Consider the following 21,423-nt stretch of genomic DNA (forward strand, 5'->3'; position numbering starts at 1 on the left):
CTCCTTTCAAAAATACTGCAGAAGGTGGTATCTCTGAGCACAAAATAGCCTGTCTCTTCATTTGCATTCCATATCTATGAAGTATAAAATGAGGACTGTATGGAACATCTATATTACTTGTAATTACTGGCATAAGAGAAGAGGGGAAAGCATTAATACAAAGCAATCACAAAAGAGGAAAGCAAGCTAAAGCTGCCTACAGTGCAAGCTTTTCCACAAAGCATGAAGTTACCTCACAGAAAAAATAAAATAAAATAAAGTAAAAAAAAAAAAAAAAAGTGAGACATATGTAGCTAAATTAATTTAAAATCCAAAGGAAACATCAGATTTTCTTCCTGTGCTTTTGTTGGTTTAATTTAATTTTTGTGGCTGATGTAACAGGCAGCAAGTAAGTAGATGAAGGTGGCAGGAAAAGAAACATGAAGGATGCACTGGATGTGCCATTTTAGGAATAAGCCCCTCTCTCCCCCATTGTGAGTGTGAAAGCAACCCTTCAGATCTCTATGCCTAGGAACATACAGGCAATATGACTCTGAGGGCAAAGTCCATTTATACTTCAGCCGATGTGCTTTTTCTTGTCTCAGCTGTGGAGCATAAAGATGGCTAGAATATCTTGCACCAGCACAGAAACTGCATCTAGGAAGCTGACATCCATTGGGGATCTTAACTGCCTTTTTCGTGATAAAGCTACTTCTGTGTTTATATTTGAAGTTGTGCCTTTGGGGCTAAGTGTACAGTATTAACCAATGTTTGCATAAAGTTTTAGAGTACATTATGTGGTGTTATCGTTAGTAACATTATTATTAACACAAGGATAATGACACAGTTTTCCAGTTTCCCTGACTTATTAACCTCAGTGGGAAAAGTATTTACCACAGAAAAACCTTGTGTGGGTGTCACGCTTTGGTGGTTTATGGTCATTTCAGTAGTTTCAGTTGTGAGAAACAATTGTTCAATGAGCTCAATAGAGATCCTAAGAGACACATGTAAGATATTTTCCAGAATTCAATGAGAAGTACACGCTTTGTCGACTCCTGACCATCTGTTCTTGCATATTTTTTTAGTTCTAACTGTTAAACTTACGTAAGTCACAAATTGAATCACTGGGATTAGGTTAAGAAGTGATTGTGCATTACTTGTTATTGAATTCTTGCATTGAAGATGCCGTACCAGGTCAGGTTTCATTTCCAAAACGTATCTGGCCCAAAACCTTGCCAGCCCCATCTCCTAAGGTGGAGGAGTCACTTTGCAGTATGCAGGGAGAGATTTTCATGAGCCTTTTTCATGGTTTGGGTCACCATGCTGAAGCAATCCTCTGACCAGGCTCCTCTTGGTGGCCTGAAGACAGACGTGGAGAAGAGGAACAGCACTGATCGCCTTGCATGTTGAGTCCTCACAGCATCTTGCAAAATGTTTTTATCTGCTAGAGCCTCACAAAGAGTTGCTCAATCTGGCCAAAACTCTGACCCACTATTTCTGAGACTATCCTATCATCGCATTAATTGCATGGAAGACAATCCCCATGTGCAGGTTCAGACCGAGACCCTGAGACACAGAGATGTGCTGGCATCCATCCTGGCCAGCAGGTCATTGGTATCTGCTGTGTGCGAGGCAGGCTGCTACCTAGCAAGCACAGTGAGAACAGAGAAGTTCAAAGACTGAGCAGTAGTAAAGGTCAGAGCCTCATTCATATTTCCTGTCAGATCAGCAACCCAGTCACTTTCATCTGGGCTGTTTGACAACTGGAGAGATTGGAGTTGACACAAATTCTTGACTGTGTCATTTTATTCAACTGAATCTTCAGAAGCATATTTTTCCTTTTAAGTTTTGGCCTTTGTTGCGAGGCATGAGTCATACCTTTGTTTTTTAATCTCTTTCAAGATTTTTTTTATTATTTTTTTTTAAAGCAGGCAGGGGAAAGACTACAACAGAAAAAGATCAGTATCATACAAAAAGTAGAAAGAATGAATGTGAGAGCAAACAGAGGTGATAAATCCATGACCATAACTGGATTTATTTCAGACAAACTGAGATTTGGATTGGATTACTCAAATGCTGGAGGTTAAATATGGGAAAGTATCTATCTATAACGAGCTATGAAACTCATGATCTCATTGCCTGAGCTCTGTCTACAGAAAGCAGAAAGAGAGGCAACTCTAGAGGACTTATCACCCCACTCCTTTCAGGCACCTATTTCTGGACTGGAGAAATTACCCCCTGATTCACCTCTTTCTCTCCATTGACACCAAGGATTATGCCCAGTCCTTGGGCAGCTGTAGTAGTAGAGATGTCTGATGCAGGCATGGAGAAGTGGATTTGATTCATTCAGCCTCAGTCAGCCCTCGGGTGGCCATTCACACCTCAGCTACTTACCTTCAGCCTGTGCTTTTCTCAGGAGATAAAAGAGAACACGATAAGGAGTTAAAAGGCATTTGTTGGAGATGTAAATGGTGTGGATTAGATATGTCCCAAAGGGGTAGCCTACCCTAGAAAACTGGATGTGTTCCAGAGCGTGTAATTTGCTGTGATGCTGATCACAACTGACCTGACTGTGCAGAGCAGGAAAACAGTGCAGAGCACTTAACAGAGAACTTGGCCACCACCATGTCCAAGCAGTGCAAAATGAAAGGTAACAGCCACCAGCACCAAAGCTGTCCTTTTTCTGTTTTTCTTGTTGTTGCTGTTGTTTGAGAAGTGGGCATGCAACTAATCTGAAGCTGGTAGGTGAAAGGGAAAAACTATCTCACTATAAAAGAAATGTCAGTGGACAAAGCTGTGGAAAGCTTTGAAGAGTATTTGATGCATGAGCTGGAATTACACAATCTGAAAAACAGGACAAGGCGCTGCTCAAATCCAGTGTACCTTGTTGTACTCCTTAAGCAAGGTCAACAATATGTTAAAATCCAAGGTTAACCCTACCATTTAAATTATGTGAAAAAGTAAAGGAGCAAAGGAGTTTCTGAACCCACCCCCAAAAACTAACCAGAAGGTGCAGCATTTTCACTCCCTGAGCACACATCACTGGAAGATCCATCATCCTTCCAACACCAGGCCAGCCTAGGAGGTCAATCTCGGATGCGTGCCCACCTTGTGCCCTTGGACACAGCAATCCTCTGCAGCCACTGTCCACAACCAAAGATCAAGAGGGAAAGCAGAGCTGTGGAAATGCAAGCTAAGGGGACACCTATCAACCCATCCATAAGGCAGCTGGAAATGAAGACTCCCACTAGATCAATACTAAGCAATTAAACATTAATACTCAGGTTAACATAACTACTGGAGATTTCTGAATAAGTTAGCCCACCATCAGAAAAGTCATGAAGATAGTCAGCAAAATAATTCTATATAATTGTTAGGTTCTTAAGAAAATATACTCCTGTGTTCCTGTATGTAAGAACCTACATCTTCAAACCCTCTTTTTTCTACATTTTTCCTCTTTTTTTTTTTTTTGTTTGTTTGTTTGTTTTGTTTTGTTTTGTTTTGTTTTGTGCTTTTGACCTCATGACATCATGTTGGTACACAGAACCCATTGTGATCAAAAAGTCTCTCAGGTCATCTTCTGTAACTGTTGTAGCAGGCTTTATAAAGTAAACTAAATGCCTAATAATCAGTGCCAGCATTCCTAGACATTTGCAATTACATTCTTTCAAAATTATATTGTCTGGAAATGCCATGTCTAATTAAAATGTACTAATAACCTTAAATGGATTAATTTTCTGACTCTCCTTAATCTATTAATATTAATAAAAATAAGTCAGACTCTATCTTTCTCTGTATACATTAATTCATTCATATTAGTGGAAATTAATACTGGAAAATGTTCTCTCAGCTGGCTATATTATATCGAAGAAAATCCCTAAAGTAATTATGCTAACATGCCATGTTGATAAGCATACAATAAACACCTGCAGAAATAGCTTTGAATTAACTAAATTTATGAATACCTTGATATGTAATTCATTTCCTTTTCCATTTATATTCTTTAGGGTTTACTGAAGATGTTCATTTAGCTAGTGTTTCAGTAAATATCTGGTGAAACTGACTATAAAATGAGCTTTTATAGATGCCTTTTTTTTTCAGCCTAGCTCTTCCATTTTTGTACTGTAGTATTTGTAACACCATATTAAGATTCATAGAATATAATATTTTAAGAGCAATAGGATATCCTGAGTTGGGAGGGACCCACAAGGATCATCAGATCCAACTCCTGGGTCCCCAAAGGACTACCGAAAAAAAAATCAGACCCTATGTGTGAGAATGTTGTTCAAATGTTCCTTGAACTCTTGGAGGTTCTGTGCTGTGACCACTGCCCTGGGGAGCCTGTCCCAGTGCCCGACCACCCTCTGTGTGCAGACCCTTTCCCTAACCCCCAGCCTGACCCTCCCCTGTCCCAGCTCCATGCCGTTCCCTCGGGTCCTGTCGCTGTCCCCAGAGAGCAGAGCTCAGCGCCTGCCCCTCCGCTCCCCTCATGAGCGGACATTGCCTGACCTATCTTCCAGTGGCCATACAATTTCTTTTTCCATCTAAACTCTAGAAGAAAATCCCTGCTCAGCCAAGCTGACCTTCTGGTCTGCTTGCTAGACTTCCAGTATCTTGGAATTGCCTGTTCCTGTGCTCTTAAGAGATGGTACTTAAAAAGTGACCTGCAGTAATGAACTCCGATATCTTCAAAAACAGACCTTACTAATTAGTTCCCTGAGCAGCCTGAAGTCTGCTCTCCCTATATCCAGGTTTGAAGTCTTGGTGGCACTTTTCCTCCTATTACCAAAGACTTTGAACTTGACTGCCCAATGGTGACTATTTCCAAGACAGCCACAGAACACCACTTCTATGAGACCCTCTCTGTTTACAAGCAACAAATCTAACAGGGCTTCTTGTCTAGTCAGCTCCCTTTGTACTTGAACAAGAAGTCATCATCAAGGTTTTTTAGGAATCTCCTGGACCTGTTTATATCAGCTCTGTGTCACTCCAATTTATGGCTGGCAATTTGAAGTCCCCATAAGGACATGTGTGGCTGATCTAGAAGTAACTTTTAGTTCCTTAAAAATAGTTATTCTGTGCTGTCATACTGTCTGGGTGAATTATCACAAGTAAGTAACTTACCACAACCAAATCTATTTAATTTGACTGTCCTTTAATCCTTACCCATAGGCTCTCAACCTTGTCATCTCCAGCTGTAAGCTCTCTACAGCCCAGCTCTGCCATTACAAACAGCACCACCACCCCACCTCACCTGCCTTGCCCATCCCTTCTGAAAAGCCTGTAACCATCTACCATAACACACCAGTCACAGGCCTCTTCCCACCAGGTTTCACTTATGTCACTGATGTTTTAGCTCTGGGACTGAGCCAAGGCTTCTAGCTCCTCTTGCTTGTTCCTCACGCTGTGTGCACTGGAGTAGAAACATTTCAAATGTGTTTCATTGTACCCAGCACCTCATGGAGCAGACTGGAGAATCTCACTAGCATACAGTCCCTCAGATTTTGGCATACCATCCCATAGTTTATAGCTGATAAGCCTACTTTTATCCCTTCCCCTTCAAATCTAGTTTAAAGATCTGTCGATCAGCCCTGCTATCTCCTCTGCAAAAATCCTTCTCCCTCTCTGAAAAAGGTACATCCCATTAGGTGCCAGCAGGCCTGGTGTTGTGTTGCCCATCCCATGATTGAGAAACCCAAAATTCTGCAGGTGACACTGTCCTCAGAGCTACATATTGATCAGCTGGGTCTGCCTGTTTCTTTCAATATTGTTCTCTGCTACTGAAAGGATAGAAAAAACATTAACCATGTGCCTGATCCTTTAACCAATTGCCCCAAAGCTGTTTGACTGTCCCTGGACATCAACTACTTGGACATCAACTACTCCTCCAGAAAGCATGTTCCAGTGTTTGACCACCCACAATTTAAATATAAGCATGTTTAATATAAGCATTTATGTGTACATGTATGTTCTTATTTGTGTTTGTAGGTACATGTACATGCATAGCGTATGTACAGAAATATGTGTGTACAATATAAAATACACATACACTGTTGTAGACATACACACATAGAGGGAAATGATAAGTATATTGAACAGGGTATTGCTTATAACTAGAAACTGAACACATTTATCCCATAAATAATGCACTTAACTAGTTAAAACAGCACAGTCTGCACAACCCCAGAGCGTTGTACTTGCTATCTCTGCTCCTGCCATGGTTCCTGATTCAGCTGGCTGAAAGAGACAGAACCCTGGAAGGAGATTATGTAAGGACTCCGGAACACCTACATAGGGATGTACTCTGGCATGCCAAAAGTAGGCTAGGGCAGCTGAGGACACAGGCTCTCATCAATCCGCAGAGAGCTGACAGTGACCAAGGGTCCAGAAGTGTCATGCGCAGTGTGAGGTGGATCCTGGAAAAAATGTTCAGCAGACTGTAATTGCTATGATAATGAGTTTAAATAATAATTTGTGAAATGCGTAGGTTTGGAAATTTTTCTCAATTAACTTTTTCTTTCTATTGTAGTCTTTAAATACATATGTAAATTTTGGCTTACCTGGTGAGTACACTCCTACCAGACCAGGGCTCTAGCATATATGAAACTCTTCTGTTCTCTTGTCCTCTCATTCCACACATTGGATTCAAATAACTTTGCTTTTTCCATTTTCTTGGATTCTAAAGTGCAGTATTCCAAAGGGCTGAAATCATGAAAGACAAAATTGCAAAACAAAAAATATTTTCTACATGCCTAGCATAGCAAGCAATAGTGGTCAGTTTTGTTTGTTGTTTTTGTTTTCTTCTGTTTATGTTTATTTTTTTATTTTGTTTTGTTTTGTTTTGTTTGTTTTGTTTTGTTTTGTTTTGTTTTGTTTTGTTGTTGCTGCTTGTTTGCTTCTTTCTTTCTTTCTTTAAGAAAGGCAGTTAGCATCTCTGGCTAATTAGCCTGGGAGCATTTAGTTCTGGACAATGGACTATTGCCATCTACAGCACCAAGCAGCAATTTAAATGGGCAACACTCTTTATAGATTGAGAAAGCATCAGATTTTGCTTCCAGAAGGTAAGCACACTCACAGCTCAAAAGGGAAATGTGCTACAAAATCTGCAAATTCAGTAATCCACTCAGGTTCTTTCAACAGTATTTTTCAATGGGGTGTAAACTGTTGTATGCCTTTGAAGAGAAGTCTGTGACTGTGCTTCCTATCTTAATGCTATTTGGACACATACATATTAATGTCAGGCAGCACTGTGCTTCTTTGGGTCAGTTACAAACTAAATTAACTCAGAATCAATACACATGAAACTGAATGGATTCATAACAGGTGTCTCTGGTTTAAAATGAGAAATCTTTTGAAAATGGTAAAATTTAAAATAGCAGGAAAAAAAATCAATCGAGTAAAATAGGATATTTTGTTTGTTTGTTTGTTTGTTTTTAAATGGAAGGGGTCTGTGAGGAATAAGCAATAATATGGTTCCTGAATTTTATAAATGACCAGTGCTATGGTCAATAAATTATTTATTTTTTCTTTCTTATTTTATTTATTCATTTTTTCTTTAGGTATAAAGCTATAGTAAGACCAATGGAGATCCAAGCGTCCCATGCGCTGATGAAGATCTGTGTGAGAGCTGCTATCATCTGGATTGTCTCCATGCTGCTTGCCATCCCTGAAGCAGTGTTTTCAGATTTACACCCTTTCCATGACAAAGGGACTAACAAAACCTTCATCAGCTGTGCTCCTTACCCACATTCTGATGGGCTGCATCCAAAAATCCACTCAATGGCATCATTTCTGATCTTTTATATCATTCCTCTATCTGTCATATCAGTATATTATTATTTCATTGCTAAGAATTTGATCCGGAGTGCTTACAACATTCCCGTGGAAGGAAACTTACACGTGAGAAAACAGGTACAGAATTGGCTTTCTTCAAAAATCCACATTCCTGATGAATCTAATAGCAAAGAGGACTCATACAGGGAAAATGATATGATGGCAGACTGCATCTGTTGTGCTAATTTTATTAGACCGTGGGCTAAAAGAATTGCAGTGGTTGACACAAGCTGTGGCACAACATTAAAGACATCTCATGTTTCTAACTCTGGAGACTCTGACAGGGTGATTACCACAACAAACACAGCAGGAAACTCAGGCCAGAGCCTGGGAAGGTATTGACTAGGATGCAGGAGATGGGGCAGAGATGAGCATGGTGTTGTGAGATCAAAGCTGAGGGGTGGCATGGCAAAAAATCAAAACTTATCAATGTTCCTTTATCAGAGAGAACCTTGGATAATGTCTTGCCTCACAAAGCAGTCCCTCCTCATGCAGAAGGAAAAAACCAACTCTAATTCAGTCCTCAGCATGGAGACATGAAAATGGGGTGTCATCTGCTGGTGCTGTGCCATGCAGAGAAACCAGTACAGGCTGGAGAGAGACTAGGGGAGTGGAGACAGGAGGAGAACAGTGCTGTTCACAGGGTCCCCAGGAAGGAGGACAGAGCAGGACAGTGAGGCCTCCTAATGGATGCACTGAAGTTATATATCTTGTGGATGGTGTAATCTTTGCAGTGGTGCCATCCAGGCTGAAGTCTTAGGAGAAAAGTAGAGACCTATCTTCTTTCCCTGAAACCCTTCATTTATTCTCCATATATCAATGACTCTTTTTCTACGGTCTGCAGAGGGGAGTGGTGTTGCACAAAACAGCCTGCCCACTTGTTATCTGCCCTCTAGTAGACCAGATTGGTCAATCTTCTTCTGGTCCAATAAGTCATACCCTCAAGTTTCACCTTAAGACTGATTTGATTTACATATGTAGGACATTTACTCTGGACCAATGCAGACTCTTAACCTCCCCTATGGATCCTCAAAAGCAGAGATATCTCTGTTACTATCACTCATGTGTATATATATATATGTATATAAAATAAAATTCCCTGAGCTGTGCTACCACAGAACTCACAGCCAGGCTGGCTCAATTGGGACATATTGCAATTGAGTCTTATGCTCTGGTTGAAAATGTGTGGCTGAAAATGTGCAGGCCATGCACCTAGCTGGGGGCTTTAATCAGGATTTGTCCAACCTAATTCCAGGCTTTCAACTGCAGACTGTTCACTCTTGGCTGCTCTTTTTGTAAGCCACCAGGGAGAAAAAGTTATCTCCAGGGGTAAGTCCAAATCCTTCATGTGCAGCTGAGTGTTTCTGGTCACTGCTTAAATTGGGATGCATCTAAGCCTTGGGCTTGTCTCAGTAAGAAAGCGACAGCAAGGTAACTTCTTCCTAAACAACTTATTTCCCTTGACAGATCCCCTTCCTTTCAACTGAGAGGTTCTTCAACCTAAGCTAAACTGACACAAGCCATTCTTCAGCTGAACAAGCGTCTGTATAATTGCACCAAGTTGACATCTCCACCTTAGGTTGACATAACACAATCATCTCTTGTAGCCTTCTGGTACTAAGTTAAAAAACTGGGATGGAAAGTTATGTTTTCCACCCATTAAGTGATGTGCTGTCCCTGAAATCTTTACCATTTTTCTCTTCTGAATATGTATAAATCTTTTTCCACTGCAAGCCATTTTTTTTGCAGATCCAGTGACTGTTTTGATTAGCGGCAATAAAGTGAGTTGTAAAAGCAGTCCTTTCCCCCTTTGGTTTTGGGGATAGTGCTCTAAAGGAAAAAAAAGTCCAGGCTACAGTCTAGCACCATCACTCTATCATTCCTGTCCTGCTGTGCATTCAGGAGCTATAGGTCTCCATCTGAGATAACTGGTATTGATTTCTTTATTGCGTTGCTTCCTTTCTTTATAGTGCAGATGTGGCCTCAATAGCCCTGTATCAAATTAAGGATACATTTAAAAAGAATATATGGTTTAGCCATGGAGAGCCCTTTCTCGAAGGATTTAATTTTCAGACCGCTCCCTGGAGACATTATCATCTGGTACATGTCAGTTCTTTCTAAGCTCAATAGCTAGTTTTCAGTTGGTGCCATTAAAGGGGCACCAAATAAAGTCCAAATGTGCACATCAGGTCTCTCCTGCATACTCCCTCCTCTCAGCTGCCCTGAGGAAAAAACAGCCCGTGTCAGCTGCTCAGTTTCTAATCTAGCTCAGAAGTTTCTGTGTAGCTCAGAAAGTGAGGATGAGGAGGTGGCTGAAAACCTGGCCATGCACTGCTGCAGCACCAGCACTGGAACAAGGGCAGTGTAGCCAGGGATGGGGAAAGTTTCAGGCTATTCAGGTCATTCTCAGATACAGAGAGCAAGCAGGTGGCAGAATATACTCTATATTGGGAAGAGGTGCAGAAATTACCAGCCAGGAAAATACTATGATCCCTGAAAAAGCAGCAATGTTATACTTGCTGTGCAGTATAACCCAGGGAGCAGAGCATTTCAGCAGGTCTTTCTGGGCAACTCCATTCCTCCTCAGTTTTGTGTGACCTCCGTCATAGATCTTGTCTTCATTAGGAAGAAACACGTGTTTTTCAGTGGTGTTATCTTAGTGTGCAGCACTGGTGGACATAAGATAAGGCATGGGTTACCTCAGTTCCCCTCAGTTGAGCAATACTTTGGGTTGACTCCAAGCCTGTACATGTAAGGAAAACAAAAGTGTGGCTTGTTTGTGTGAAGGTTATACCGCGAGCTAGTTGACATCATAGCACCTTCCCCTCGGGTAGATACAGCTGTGCTGAGAGGTGTTTGGTCATCCACCTGGTCACCCCCTATAGCCACCTGCTCCTTGTGACCCCAGCTCCTTCAGCTGAAGGGTCCACTGTGCTGCTGCCTTGGTGTTTCTGTAGGCACAAAATCTCCTCTCTGGACTTCTCCAGCTCCTTCAGTCTGAGCACTGTGTTTGGTCTCCAAGGGCTGTAAACTCTTGGCAGCACATTTGTGTACATATACCACATGGCCCCAAGGCAGAAAGTCCTGCCTCTGGGCTCTGTGAAATATCCCAGACCCTTACTCCATAATTAATATTAATATTTATTAATATTTTTTTCTATATATTACATAGCATTGTATGTTATATATGGGTAACTTGTGCAGGTGTCATGTGCACCCTAAGGTGCAGCACTGGGAAAAACAGTTAGCTGTAGGTCCAAGCTAGGGATATCTGCTAACCTGCATTTCTCTTTCTTCTTCCAGATTGAATCCCGTAAGCGCCTGGCCAGAACAGTACTGGTCTTTGTGTGCCTCTTTGCCTTCTGCTGGCTCCCCACTCACATCATCTATTTATACCGGTCCTACCACTACTCAGAGGTGGACACCTCAGTGCTGCACTTCATCGCCAGCATCTGTGCTCGGATTCTGGCATTCACTAACTCTTGCGTCAACCCATTTGCTCTCTACCTGCTCAGCAAGAGCTTTCGGAAACAGTTCAACAACCAGCTGTTCTGCTGCAGAGCTCGCCTCCTCATCCGGTCCCAGAGCATGGCCAGGAGCACCACCCGAATGACCTCCCTCAAGAGCACCAACCACTCCCTGGCCACCTTCAGCCTTATCAATGGCAACCACATCTGCCATGAAGGCTATGTCTAAAGCAAGCAGCTGAGGACCACTGCACTATGTACCTAGTGCAGCTGCTTGGTTCTGCTCTGTGGGGATGCTGAGTAGCACACATGCATGCACACGTGTGTGTGAGGAAATCTGATGCGCTCTGAGAATGAACTCAGAGGAGCTGGAAGCATCCAACATTTCATCCCAGACTGCGGCATGTCTGGATCGGCAGGTCATTTAGCACCTGCCCGCAGGAGTTCCCTGGGGTGGCCTGCATTGCTTCAAGACCCACTGCTTTTAACGAGCATGAAGTGAGCGTTTTAAGATCAAGTCTAGTTTGGCTCCGCCAGTTCTTCGTCACTTTCTGCTCAATCCCAAACTCAGACAGACTTACAGCAATGATAAAGACTACACCAAGTGCACAAAATTCATTAGAACAGTTGCATCCAGCAGTTCATGGCTAATATTTTTGACACCAAAATAAATCCATTTAAATAAGGTAAATACTTTTGCAAAGGAGTTCAGTGTAGGTCATTTACAGACTTTTCAAGTATTTATTAAAGTTCGGAGTACAGTATTAATTCATGGTATAAAAAATATCAAGAGTTTACTGGGGTATGTTGGTGGCCCCATCTGAAATAAATGAGCAGTATCTTGCACTACGTCAATGTGAAAGCAGTAATGTAAATAAATGTGAGTTGGAATATGTTTACAGTTTTCAAATGTGTGAGCTTTTGCCATGTTATGGAGGAGACAGAAGGGCATTTTCCAAATGTTACTACTTTGCTATTCCTGTCTTCAAGGTGGGAGATAGCGAATGTGTTTCATCACCTACGGAGTACCACAGAAGTTTAGTCGGGTCTGGCTAGGGGTAGATTATCTAACAGAAAATGAAGAGCAGCCACTTTCATGCAGTAGTGCTTTGTGAAACTCACCAGTTATGCAGTACAAGCCATCAGCAATGCAAGGTCCGGTCTCTGGCCTACAGTTTTTTCCTTCTATCTTCACAGAAATCTGTGGAGACTGAGTGACAAGGCTGGTTGGCAGCCTGGTGAGGCAGGCCCCCTGTAATGTTCACTCCAGAGCAGATCTTGTGCCAGGCACCAGCTGTCCTGGAAACACGAGCACCATGTCCTGCAGATAACAAGCTCTTGAAGCGTGTGGACGTATAGGACAGGCAATGAGGCTGCACACCTGATAAAGCAAGCTGCAACAAATGAGGCCATAAACCAATCCCTGCAGTGGAATATTGAGTTTTTAATGGCCCTTGTCCTCTGTGAGGATGATCCTGTTTCTTAGCATGGCAAAAGAAAAATGAAAGCTAGTAAAACTTTGTGTTAGGCTTGCTGGGTGAATGTCAAAAAGGTGTGCAGCATAATCGCACTCAGCCTGGCATCCATAGGTGCCCAGGGATGCTGGCAGGACCTACTGTCTGCAGGGGCTGCAGGCTCAGAGAGTAGTTCCCCCCAGGTGAGGATCTCCTTGCCTGAAAAATTAACACAGTGGGGTCATTTTCCAGCTGAGTCCACTCTCTTTCTTGTCCAACTGTGTAGCAGTGGTGTTAATTGCAATTCACTGGGCTGTCTGAGGCCTCAGTTGCTGCCATTTCATCAGGATGGTGCTTTCCCTGAGCTGTAACATGAAGCTCCTGTTGATCAGCCTGGTCTGTGATCACTTCAGAAAGTTTGTTTGGGTTTTGAGCTGTTCACGGTATTTCAAAATGAGAAGAATATATCTTGCTTGAGACTTTTTTACACTAAATATTTCCTTCAGCCATGTAAGTGTCTCATGGAAAGCAAGCAGGAATTGCACATTTCACCCACAGCCGCAGTGACTGTGCTGCCTTGTGTGGCCTGACTGGTAATGAACAACAGATCACTGTTGCTCTACAAGAGAATTCAATAATTTCTGAATTCATGTTTCTGAGGGAAAGGGGAAAACACAGCACTGATGTGAACAAATTGTAAACATGGGGAAAAGAGCACTGGCTGTAGCTCCCTCAGGGCTGCACTGAATATGGCTACGCTGTTTTGAGCACAGCAGAATTATGAAGATGCGGCACCATGGAATTAAACAAGTTCTGTGGGTTTCACCCTTTTCTTCTTAACAAAGTTAGTGACCCCCCTGAGGACAGGAAAGAGGGGGTTTTGGCTCTCATTTGGAAAGTGCTTTCCAACAATGCAGCTGCAGGTGTTCGCATGTGTCACAGCCACACCATTGCTTCATTTCCTCACTATTCCTTTTTTTTTTTTTTTTCTCCATTTATTTTCAGAGCTCATAGGAAAATCTTTAGAGGCAGCTCCATGTAAAATGTAAAACTTCAATTGAAACCTAAAATGCCTTCAACTTCTTTGAGTTTTCAGCAATATGGGGCAAGCCTTTTCAGTGGAAAACTAGAGTAAATATTTTCAATGAAATTCTTTATTTTATTCAAATCCCACTTCAGTCCCAATTTAATATCTTTAAGAAAATTTGGTGCTTTTGTGAAAAAAAAAAAAAAAAAAAAGTAAAAAAAGTTCATGGTTAAAAAAAAAAATAGTTTTTTTGAATGTATTTCACAAACTTGCATTTGTTTTTTTAATACCTCAAAAAGAGCAAATCTGAGCCTGGAATTATTCCTATTTCATTCCCTGTGTTAAAATAATTAAAACACTCGATGCAGCAGTTGAGGTCAGGGAAAAGAGAACCCAAGAAAGTTTTCAGAAATATCCTAGCACATCACTGCATTAGTTGTAGCTGTAATTAGTTTTCTGCCTCTTGCTTCTTGTCTCATTACCTTGGTTTCAAAAACATGATGTACTTTATTCTGGTGCAACAGTCCAACTCCTTATCTAGAGCTATTTCAACGTTTGCTGGCACACCTGCAGTGCCAATTCTTTGAACCTGGAGCGTTGTCTGCAGCATTGCTTGCGCTCAATACATTTTCAAAGAGCACAAAGATAAAGTCCCTGCCTGGCAAGCGACTGCAGAGACATGAACTCAGATGCTGCCCGCTCCTTGGATATGCTCTGGTTTAGGATAGGGAAAAGCCTGGGGACCACATCGGTTAGGAAATGCTGCATTAAAAGGCTCTGAATACCAGTTTTCCCAAAATTCTGCAGCATGTGGGTGGGGGACAAGTGGCCCCTGGGTCAGGCTGCTACATGTCACACAGTGGGGAGTGCTACTTTCTACTATGAGGATGCAGTGCTTTCATCCTGGGTCAGAAGTGCCGCGGGGTTATTAAATACATGTAGCTGCCATTAGATGAATCAGTGTGAAATATGAAACTAATGTTTAACAGGGACATCTTGAGTTCTGTCCCTGCTTTCTCAGGACAGATTAAATAGGGCAAAAGGACAAAACATTGTTCTTCATTAGGAAATTGAATTTTCTGAAATTCCTGAATTCCCTTTGCTCCCACTGAAGATAGTGGGAGATGAAAGCAGTGAATAAATCACAGCTTTCAGCTGTTCCTGCTTTAGGATTATTAAGCACCGTTTTGGTTAAAAATGTTTTCTCATCAGTTTTGAAAATCACTGCAAAGAATCAAAGAGATTAGAAACAAAGAATGAAAAAGAACAGAAATTTTCTAAGACTGACACCAAGTAAAGGTTTCAGAGTCCTCCAGCTCTGCCTACAAAAGAGTATTTGTGTTGCTGTGTTTCCACATATTGCCTTTTAGGAAATGTTTAAGTATGAAAAACCAAATGCATGTGATTCTGCTGCATGGTAACAGTAGTTGTAAGAAGAAAAATGATGGAAAAGAAGGGTTGTATTGTTGAACACAAATATTTATTTCAGGTCGAAAAAAGACACCAAATGTTGTATAAGATAATGAATATTTCTTTGTGTTAAACAAACAAAAAATAACTTGAAAATCCTCTATTTACCTAACAAGAAAACATATGTGTGATCCTGATTCCCCTAATTAATTTGATTTGTATTTAATGAACGTTTTAGTTGCAAAACAGAAAGATTGCATTTTTATGCATGATCTGGCAGAAATAATATACCTTCTTACTCATTTTTTCTGACAAAATACATTTTTTTATTCTTACAGCAGAAAACCATCTGTGTGTATTCAGTTGGGGAACAAAAACAGTCTTTCAGCCTTCTTTAAAGGCGAGAAGTTCAGTGCAGCTTATCTGAGCAGTAAGCAATCCCCTGAATGTTAACTGTGCAGCTCATTGTTAGTGCTAGGCACCACAATGATAAGAGGGCAGCTTACCCTCTCCATCCTGGGAAATCACAGCAGTTGATGGGCCTGTATCATTCCTCAATAAATCGGTAGAGATCTCATATATCACCATATCTCCATTTCCAAGAGAAAGAAGGCAGGAGGCAAAGGAATATTTAGATGACTTTATTCAAACCTGATAGCTTTCTGCATGTTTACTGAAATATTTATGCTATCTTTAGCCCTTTTTTTTTTTTTTTCTATGACAGCAGGTTTATACATGCTGCTATCTTTTAAAAGCATGCATGTAAAGAAACAACCGATTTGGGCCATCTATAAATTGATATTCATTTACGATCATAGAATAGGCAGTAGGGCAGTAAAATGCATTTTAGCTTGGGTAGCTACAGTCACAAGAGAGCTCAGCCATCCTGCAGGCAGCTCTCTGCAGCGGATGGTGAGCTGGATGAGCTGTTCTTGCAGCAGCCCTCCCTTATTCACAGCATTTCTTGCACAAGGGTGGTACAGCTCACAAGCACAGATCTGAAAAAGACTGTTGTCCCTAAGCCAGTGGCCTGCACCATCTGGGTTCCCATATATCTATTCTGGGAAGACCTCCTTGTTTCCCGGACCATCTCTCTTCCCAAACGAACTGGCAGGGTTTCACCCCTGCTCGTCCTGCCTGTAAGCAGCTACACGGGAGGAGCATGAGGCTGTGGGCACAGCATCCTGCAGAACCACAGAAAAGAGAGGCTCATCTCCAAATCAAACTTCAGGCATCCCAAGTGCTGTTGGCTTGGGTCAAAAACTCTAATAACTTATTCCTTCTCTGTAACAGTTTCCCTAGAAAACATGAATTTTATTTGTATGGGCCACCTTGAAAGGCTCAGCACCTTGAAAGCAGTGGACTTTGATATGGGTTCACACTTAACCCAAGAGTCCTCACCCAGTTATGGCATCTGTGTAGGTCATGCCACAGAGGGGGTGTAAGTGTCACCTTTGGAAAGAGCCCCCCCCTTGGGATGTCCACCTCTGCTGGTTGGCATTTATGTCCCTACCTTTCACTTCATCATAATCCATAACTGCAATAGTAAAATCTGTTAAGAATAGAGACTAAATACCACCCCGCTTTCTGCTAAGATTATCAATGAAGACTACATCTAATTTTATATTAAAATCACATCCAAAACTCATTTTAAAAGTGCCTAATTGCTTTTTTCTGGAAATAGCTACTTCAGACAATTTCTGTGATTAGTTTGATTATTTCACCATAAGTAGATATGAATTAAAGAGAACCGATCATAGAATTCTTTTGAAATAAAGGATTTAATCTGTTTTAATGTAAATTAATTACACTTCATGGTAAAATGCCTGCCTTATGCTGAACATGTTTTAGTAAGTGCTACTGCGTGTTTTCAAGAAAAGTCAGTCCCTTACATCCTTCCAATAAGATGCTTTGAAACAGATGAACCTGGGCTTTGTGCCAGCACTTCTAGCTCCAGAGTCAGACAGTGTATTATTGCTGTTCACACCACCATTCCTCTGCAGCCTCCTGTTAGTGGGAGGTGGATATGACACCAGTCCCTGCACTATGAGGCAGAGAGCAGTGATTAAAGCACCTGCCTGCTGGACAAGACTTCTCATCCAAAGGGTCCAAAACATTTTTTTTTGGGGGGGAGGAGGGGGGAAAATGGAAGAAGGAAGAAGAAGAAAATAATAAGGACATTTCTACCTTTGTTTTATGAATAGCCTAAAACCAAGCCAAAGCAGGCTCTGACCTACTGGCTCTGAAGGTTAACGACAGAGTTGAGCACAGTTACCAGTGTGGGATGCCTCTCCTCCTTGTTGCCCTGAAAAATCTGGCTCCCAGCCCCAGTGAGCAACCATCTCCTCTCCACCATTCATTCCTGAAGGTGGACAATCATCCCTCTTGTTTTGGACACAACCCTTTTCATGAGACATGGTGCCCCATCTCTCACCTTTACCACCCATACCAGCTCTAGTTGATCAAAATAGACTATCTACCTAATTTTTAAATGGCTGATGTCTGTCCCGATGAATCCTTCTGCACATCTCCTGTGGCAGTCAGCCCAGGCTGGCCTGCCCTGCCTCCATGCTGACCAGCAGAAGGGCACACGTTATTTTCATTCTTCTGTTCTCACCTTGCAGCCTTCTGTTCTTGCTTGCAGCCCTGTCACCACCACCTGATGCCACATTAAACAGGCCATTAAGATGGTTTAACAAGAAGGAGGCTTTTCCTCCTCATCATCAATCACCTGAATGAGGCACATACAAGACCCCTCCAGAAGGTGGTTCACAGCCCTTTGCTCGTTTGCTCTAGGGTTGTGCAGCTCCTTGCTGGCATGACAGAGGAAAGCTGCTGTGAATACACCCTTACTGCCACAGTCATCCTTTGTGTGACCTTAGACCCCGGCACAAATTTTGTTAGACCATAATAATAGCAGTGGCCTGTCTTCCCTCTGCCATGTAGTTACTTGTGTATTGGACTGAACAGGAAGAAAACTAAGAAGAATGCCTTTATTCCCATAGGCTCATTCAGGAGACTATAATAGCAAACTGAGAAAAAGTATCTGGCCAATCTCATGCCTACAGCACTTACACTTTTGTTATCTATGCCACAGGTTGAAGGTGAAGAGCAAGAGACATGGATAATCATGACCATCAGTCTAATACACACTAATGTGATATTTACCAAGAGGCAAACTGTAAGCAATGTAATTTATTGATGTCCAAAAGGAAATGTGGTGCTCTTTGGAAAAATCAAGTATATTTCTCCCTGTCAGTGCTGTATTGCATTTAAGGGAAGAGGTGAGCTGTGCTGTACAATTTGAGGAATAGAGTGTAGGTTGGAAAAAAGCATACAAACAAATAAACACCACCAACAACAATAAATGCCACTACTGTAAAACACTTCCCTCATTCAGTGATTAGGAGTATCAGAGGGGAACCCATTTTTCTTTCAAGAAGCAGATCCCTATGAATAGCAGGTGGACTTCATGCAAGCATTTCTCATTCATTTGGTTCCTCCTGGAGGAAAAATCAGTGTGTGCTTCTAATTATTCTGGATGTCCATTCAGGGCCAGTTGCTGGCGGTTTAGAACAAGCCAAGAATCACTTCAGGAAGCATGGTGATCCGTTACCATGTTATGCACTTTAAAAAATATCTTTAAGAAACCACACAGTATTTGCTTTTGTAAAATCTATGACACAGAGAACCAGTTGCATATTATAGACCAGCTTTATCAGCAGTTCACTTTGAAGGCAGCTGAGGACAGAGCCCACTTCACATCATTTTCCTAGTGCATGTGTGGAAAAGCTTGGTTATGAACTACAAGGCTGTACATATTTTATAAAGTGTAATTTTGATATCTCCTCTGAATATTACTTATTTCTTTGTAAAGTAATGTTTGTGTGCATTCAGCCATCTGTCTACAATACAAATGTCTTGAATTGCTGTGTACAGAGGCAATGCAGTTTATTTTACTAGAAACATGCTTTGCTTTCTCTTTTCCAGATGCTGTATAATCTGGTATGAAAAAAAAAAAAATCTTTATCGAATGAAAATTTGCATAAAGGCTAACATTTCAGCTCCCTTGAAGTAACATTTAGAAGGGGATTTATAAGAAAGAAATCAAACTGTGAAAGCATGTGTTCTAATTTGATTGTTGTTTTTTTTTGCCTTTGGATATATTTTTTTAATTTTGTACACCATGCTTTCAAAAATGTGCATGAGTGACCTCTATTGAAATATGGACTCAAACTGAACACTCTATCAAAAGGTAAATATTGAATTACACAAAACTTCTAGCTAATAAAGCATGATAGATTAAATAAGAAGGCTTTTGTTGCTTTCTAGTTAGAAATCATCTCAAGCTTCGTAAGCATGTTTATTCACTTGCTTTTTTGTCAATTTACAAACACTAGAAAGAGTTATCTTCCAGCAGCCAAACAGACAAAGACAAAGGTGGTATCACAAAAGACAACAGGGATTCTCTTTACCCACTGGACATCCTCATCCCAGGTCCAGTTTTCTCCTTCAGGCAATGTTGCACAGACAACAGATTTGCAGACACTAGGGACTTGACAGAGGTGTTCAAAATCTTCAGTGTTCCCATTTCTGCTGCCACAGCTGTGTGAGGGGCTGTGGATGGAGCAGGGCTTGCAGAAGGCCACTGCCAGTGGAACACTGAAGAAAGCACTGCCTATGAAAACAAAAGGCTCAGAGCAATTGCATTGCAATTACTGAATGTGCCTAACAGCATTGGGCCTTGAAACTCAGCTGCTCTGGGTTGATTAATTAAAGAAAATATACAGAGGCAAGTTATGGAAGCTGACTGGTGTTACATTGACATCAGTGGCCTTTGCATCTGTCTCATTAGAAAGAAAAAGTGAGTGGTCTTTGCTTTCATACCACTTTGCACATTTGTTGCACAACAGCTTTGGCCCTCCAAGAATCAATTGCAGCACTCAGCTTGAAGGAGACTGTGTTCTTGTTGGGCTTTATTGCGTTTTAGGCATCAATCTGTCCTACCAAGCCTTTAACATCCTCCCCATCTTTACTGCAAACACCGTGAGCTGGACACAGGCTTTAGGTGTATGTTTGCTGCAGGAGGAAGGAAACAGAATAGAAGAGAAAAAAAACAGAACAGAACAGAACAGAACAGAACAGAACAGAATGGTTCAGTTGGAAGAGACCTTCAAAGACCATCTCTTCCAACTGCCCGAGCACTTCAGGGCTGAGAGCAGCTAGGGCACATCACTGAGGGCATTGCCCAAATGCCTCTTGAGCACTGACGGGCACGGGGCAGCATCCAGCTCCCCAGGAAACCTGTTGCAGTGTGTGAGCACCCTCACATCAAAGAAACGTTTCCCAATGTCCAGTTTTCCCGACCCCAGCGCAGCTCTATGGTGTTCCCTTACGTCCTGTCATTATCATCATCTCTGTATCACCAAGGAGAACAGACCAGTGCCTCCCTCTCCTTCATACTTCAGTTTCTCCTCCTTGGCATTTTTTGATTCATAATTATATTGGTTCTCATGTTGCATTCCATATTTGACAGAATATTAATAATATTACATAAAGCTTGAACTGTTTTCCTGTTGCATGGTGTCCACTGCTAACATTAATTACCAGTTCATGGTATTTCTGTCAGTATGGGAGGTCTTACAGACTCTCTGCTGATAAAACTTTTTTTTTGTAGGTTAAAATGTTTTCCGCCACAGATTTCAGTATTTACTGATATATTAATTTTAAAAAAATATATAATTAAAAAAATATCTTGAAATCTCTACCTTGTAGCTCCTCAGATTATTGATTTTTATTAAGTTTTCTGCCACAGGTTTAAAGGAGTCTCTTACCAGGCAGTGGTGCTAATGAAGCCTATTTTCCCATACATTTATATTAGTAGGATTAGCTGCACTCTCATTCAGAGCTGTTCAATATGTGGCTAGGATATTTTTACTGAGAGTTATTTTAGGATCCTTCAGGCTACTTAATCAATTGAGTTTAATTAATATGATTTAGAAGTGATCCTTATGCTTTCCCCTTAATGTAAGGCACAGTCCTGCGAAGTATTATGCAACCTCAGCTGCCTTCTAATCCTGTTAGAGCAGAAATTATTGTGATTTAGATAGACTGTGATTTAGATAGATTGCTATTTTCTTTATTATCTGTTTGAATTTATTAGTAGGAACTGTTCTAAATACTTTAAAATTCCAGGAAAGTTGGGAGTGCAGCTTTTACCTAAGAAGAGAATGGATAAGAAATGACTATACAG

The 21,423-nt window shown here is 41.4% G+C and overlaps 1 protein-coding gene across 1 annotated transcript in view; it reads left to right on the forward strand.

The window, feature by feature from the left end:
- GRPR (gastrin releasing peptide receptor) overlaps window positions 1–20,687 on the forward strand; it is a 34,181-nt gene extending 13,494 nt beyond the window's left edge. Inside the window, exons 3-4 of the mRNA XM_068683635.1 lie at window positions 7,539–7,890; window positions 11,116–20,687. Of these exons, the coding sequence (XP_068539736.1) occupies window positions 7,539–7,890; window positions 11,116–11,508 (745 nt within the window). The 3' untranslated portion in view covers window positions 11,509–20,687. The remainder of the gene's footprint in view (window positions 1–7,538; window positions 7,891–11,115) is intronic.
- The last annotated feature ends 736 nt before the right edge of the window (window positions 20,688–21,423 follow it).

This window comes from Anas acuta, chromosome 1, assembly GCF_963932015.1.
Source record: "Anas acuta chromosome 1, bAnaAcu1.1, whole genome shotgun sequence".
Taxonomy (NCBI): domain Eukaryota; kingdom Metazoa; phylum Chordata; class Aves; order Anseriformes; family Anatidae; genus Anas; species Anas acuta.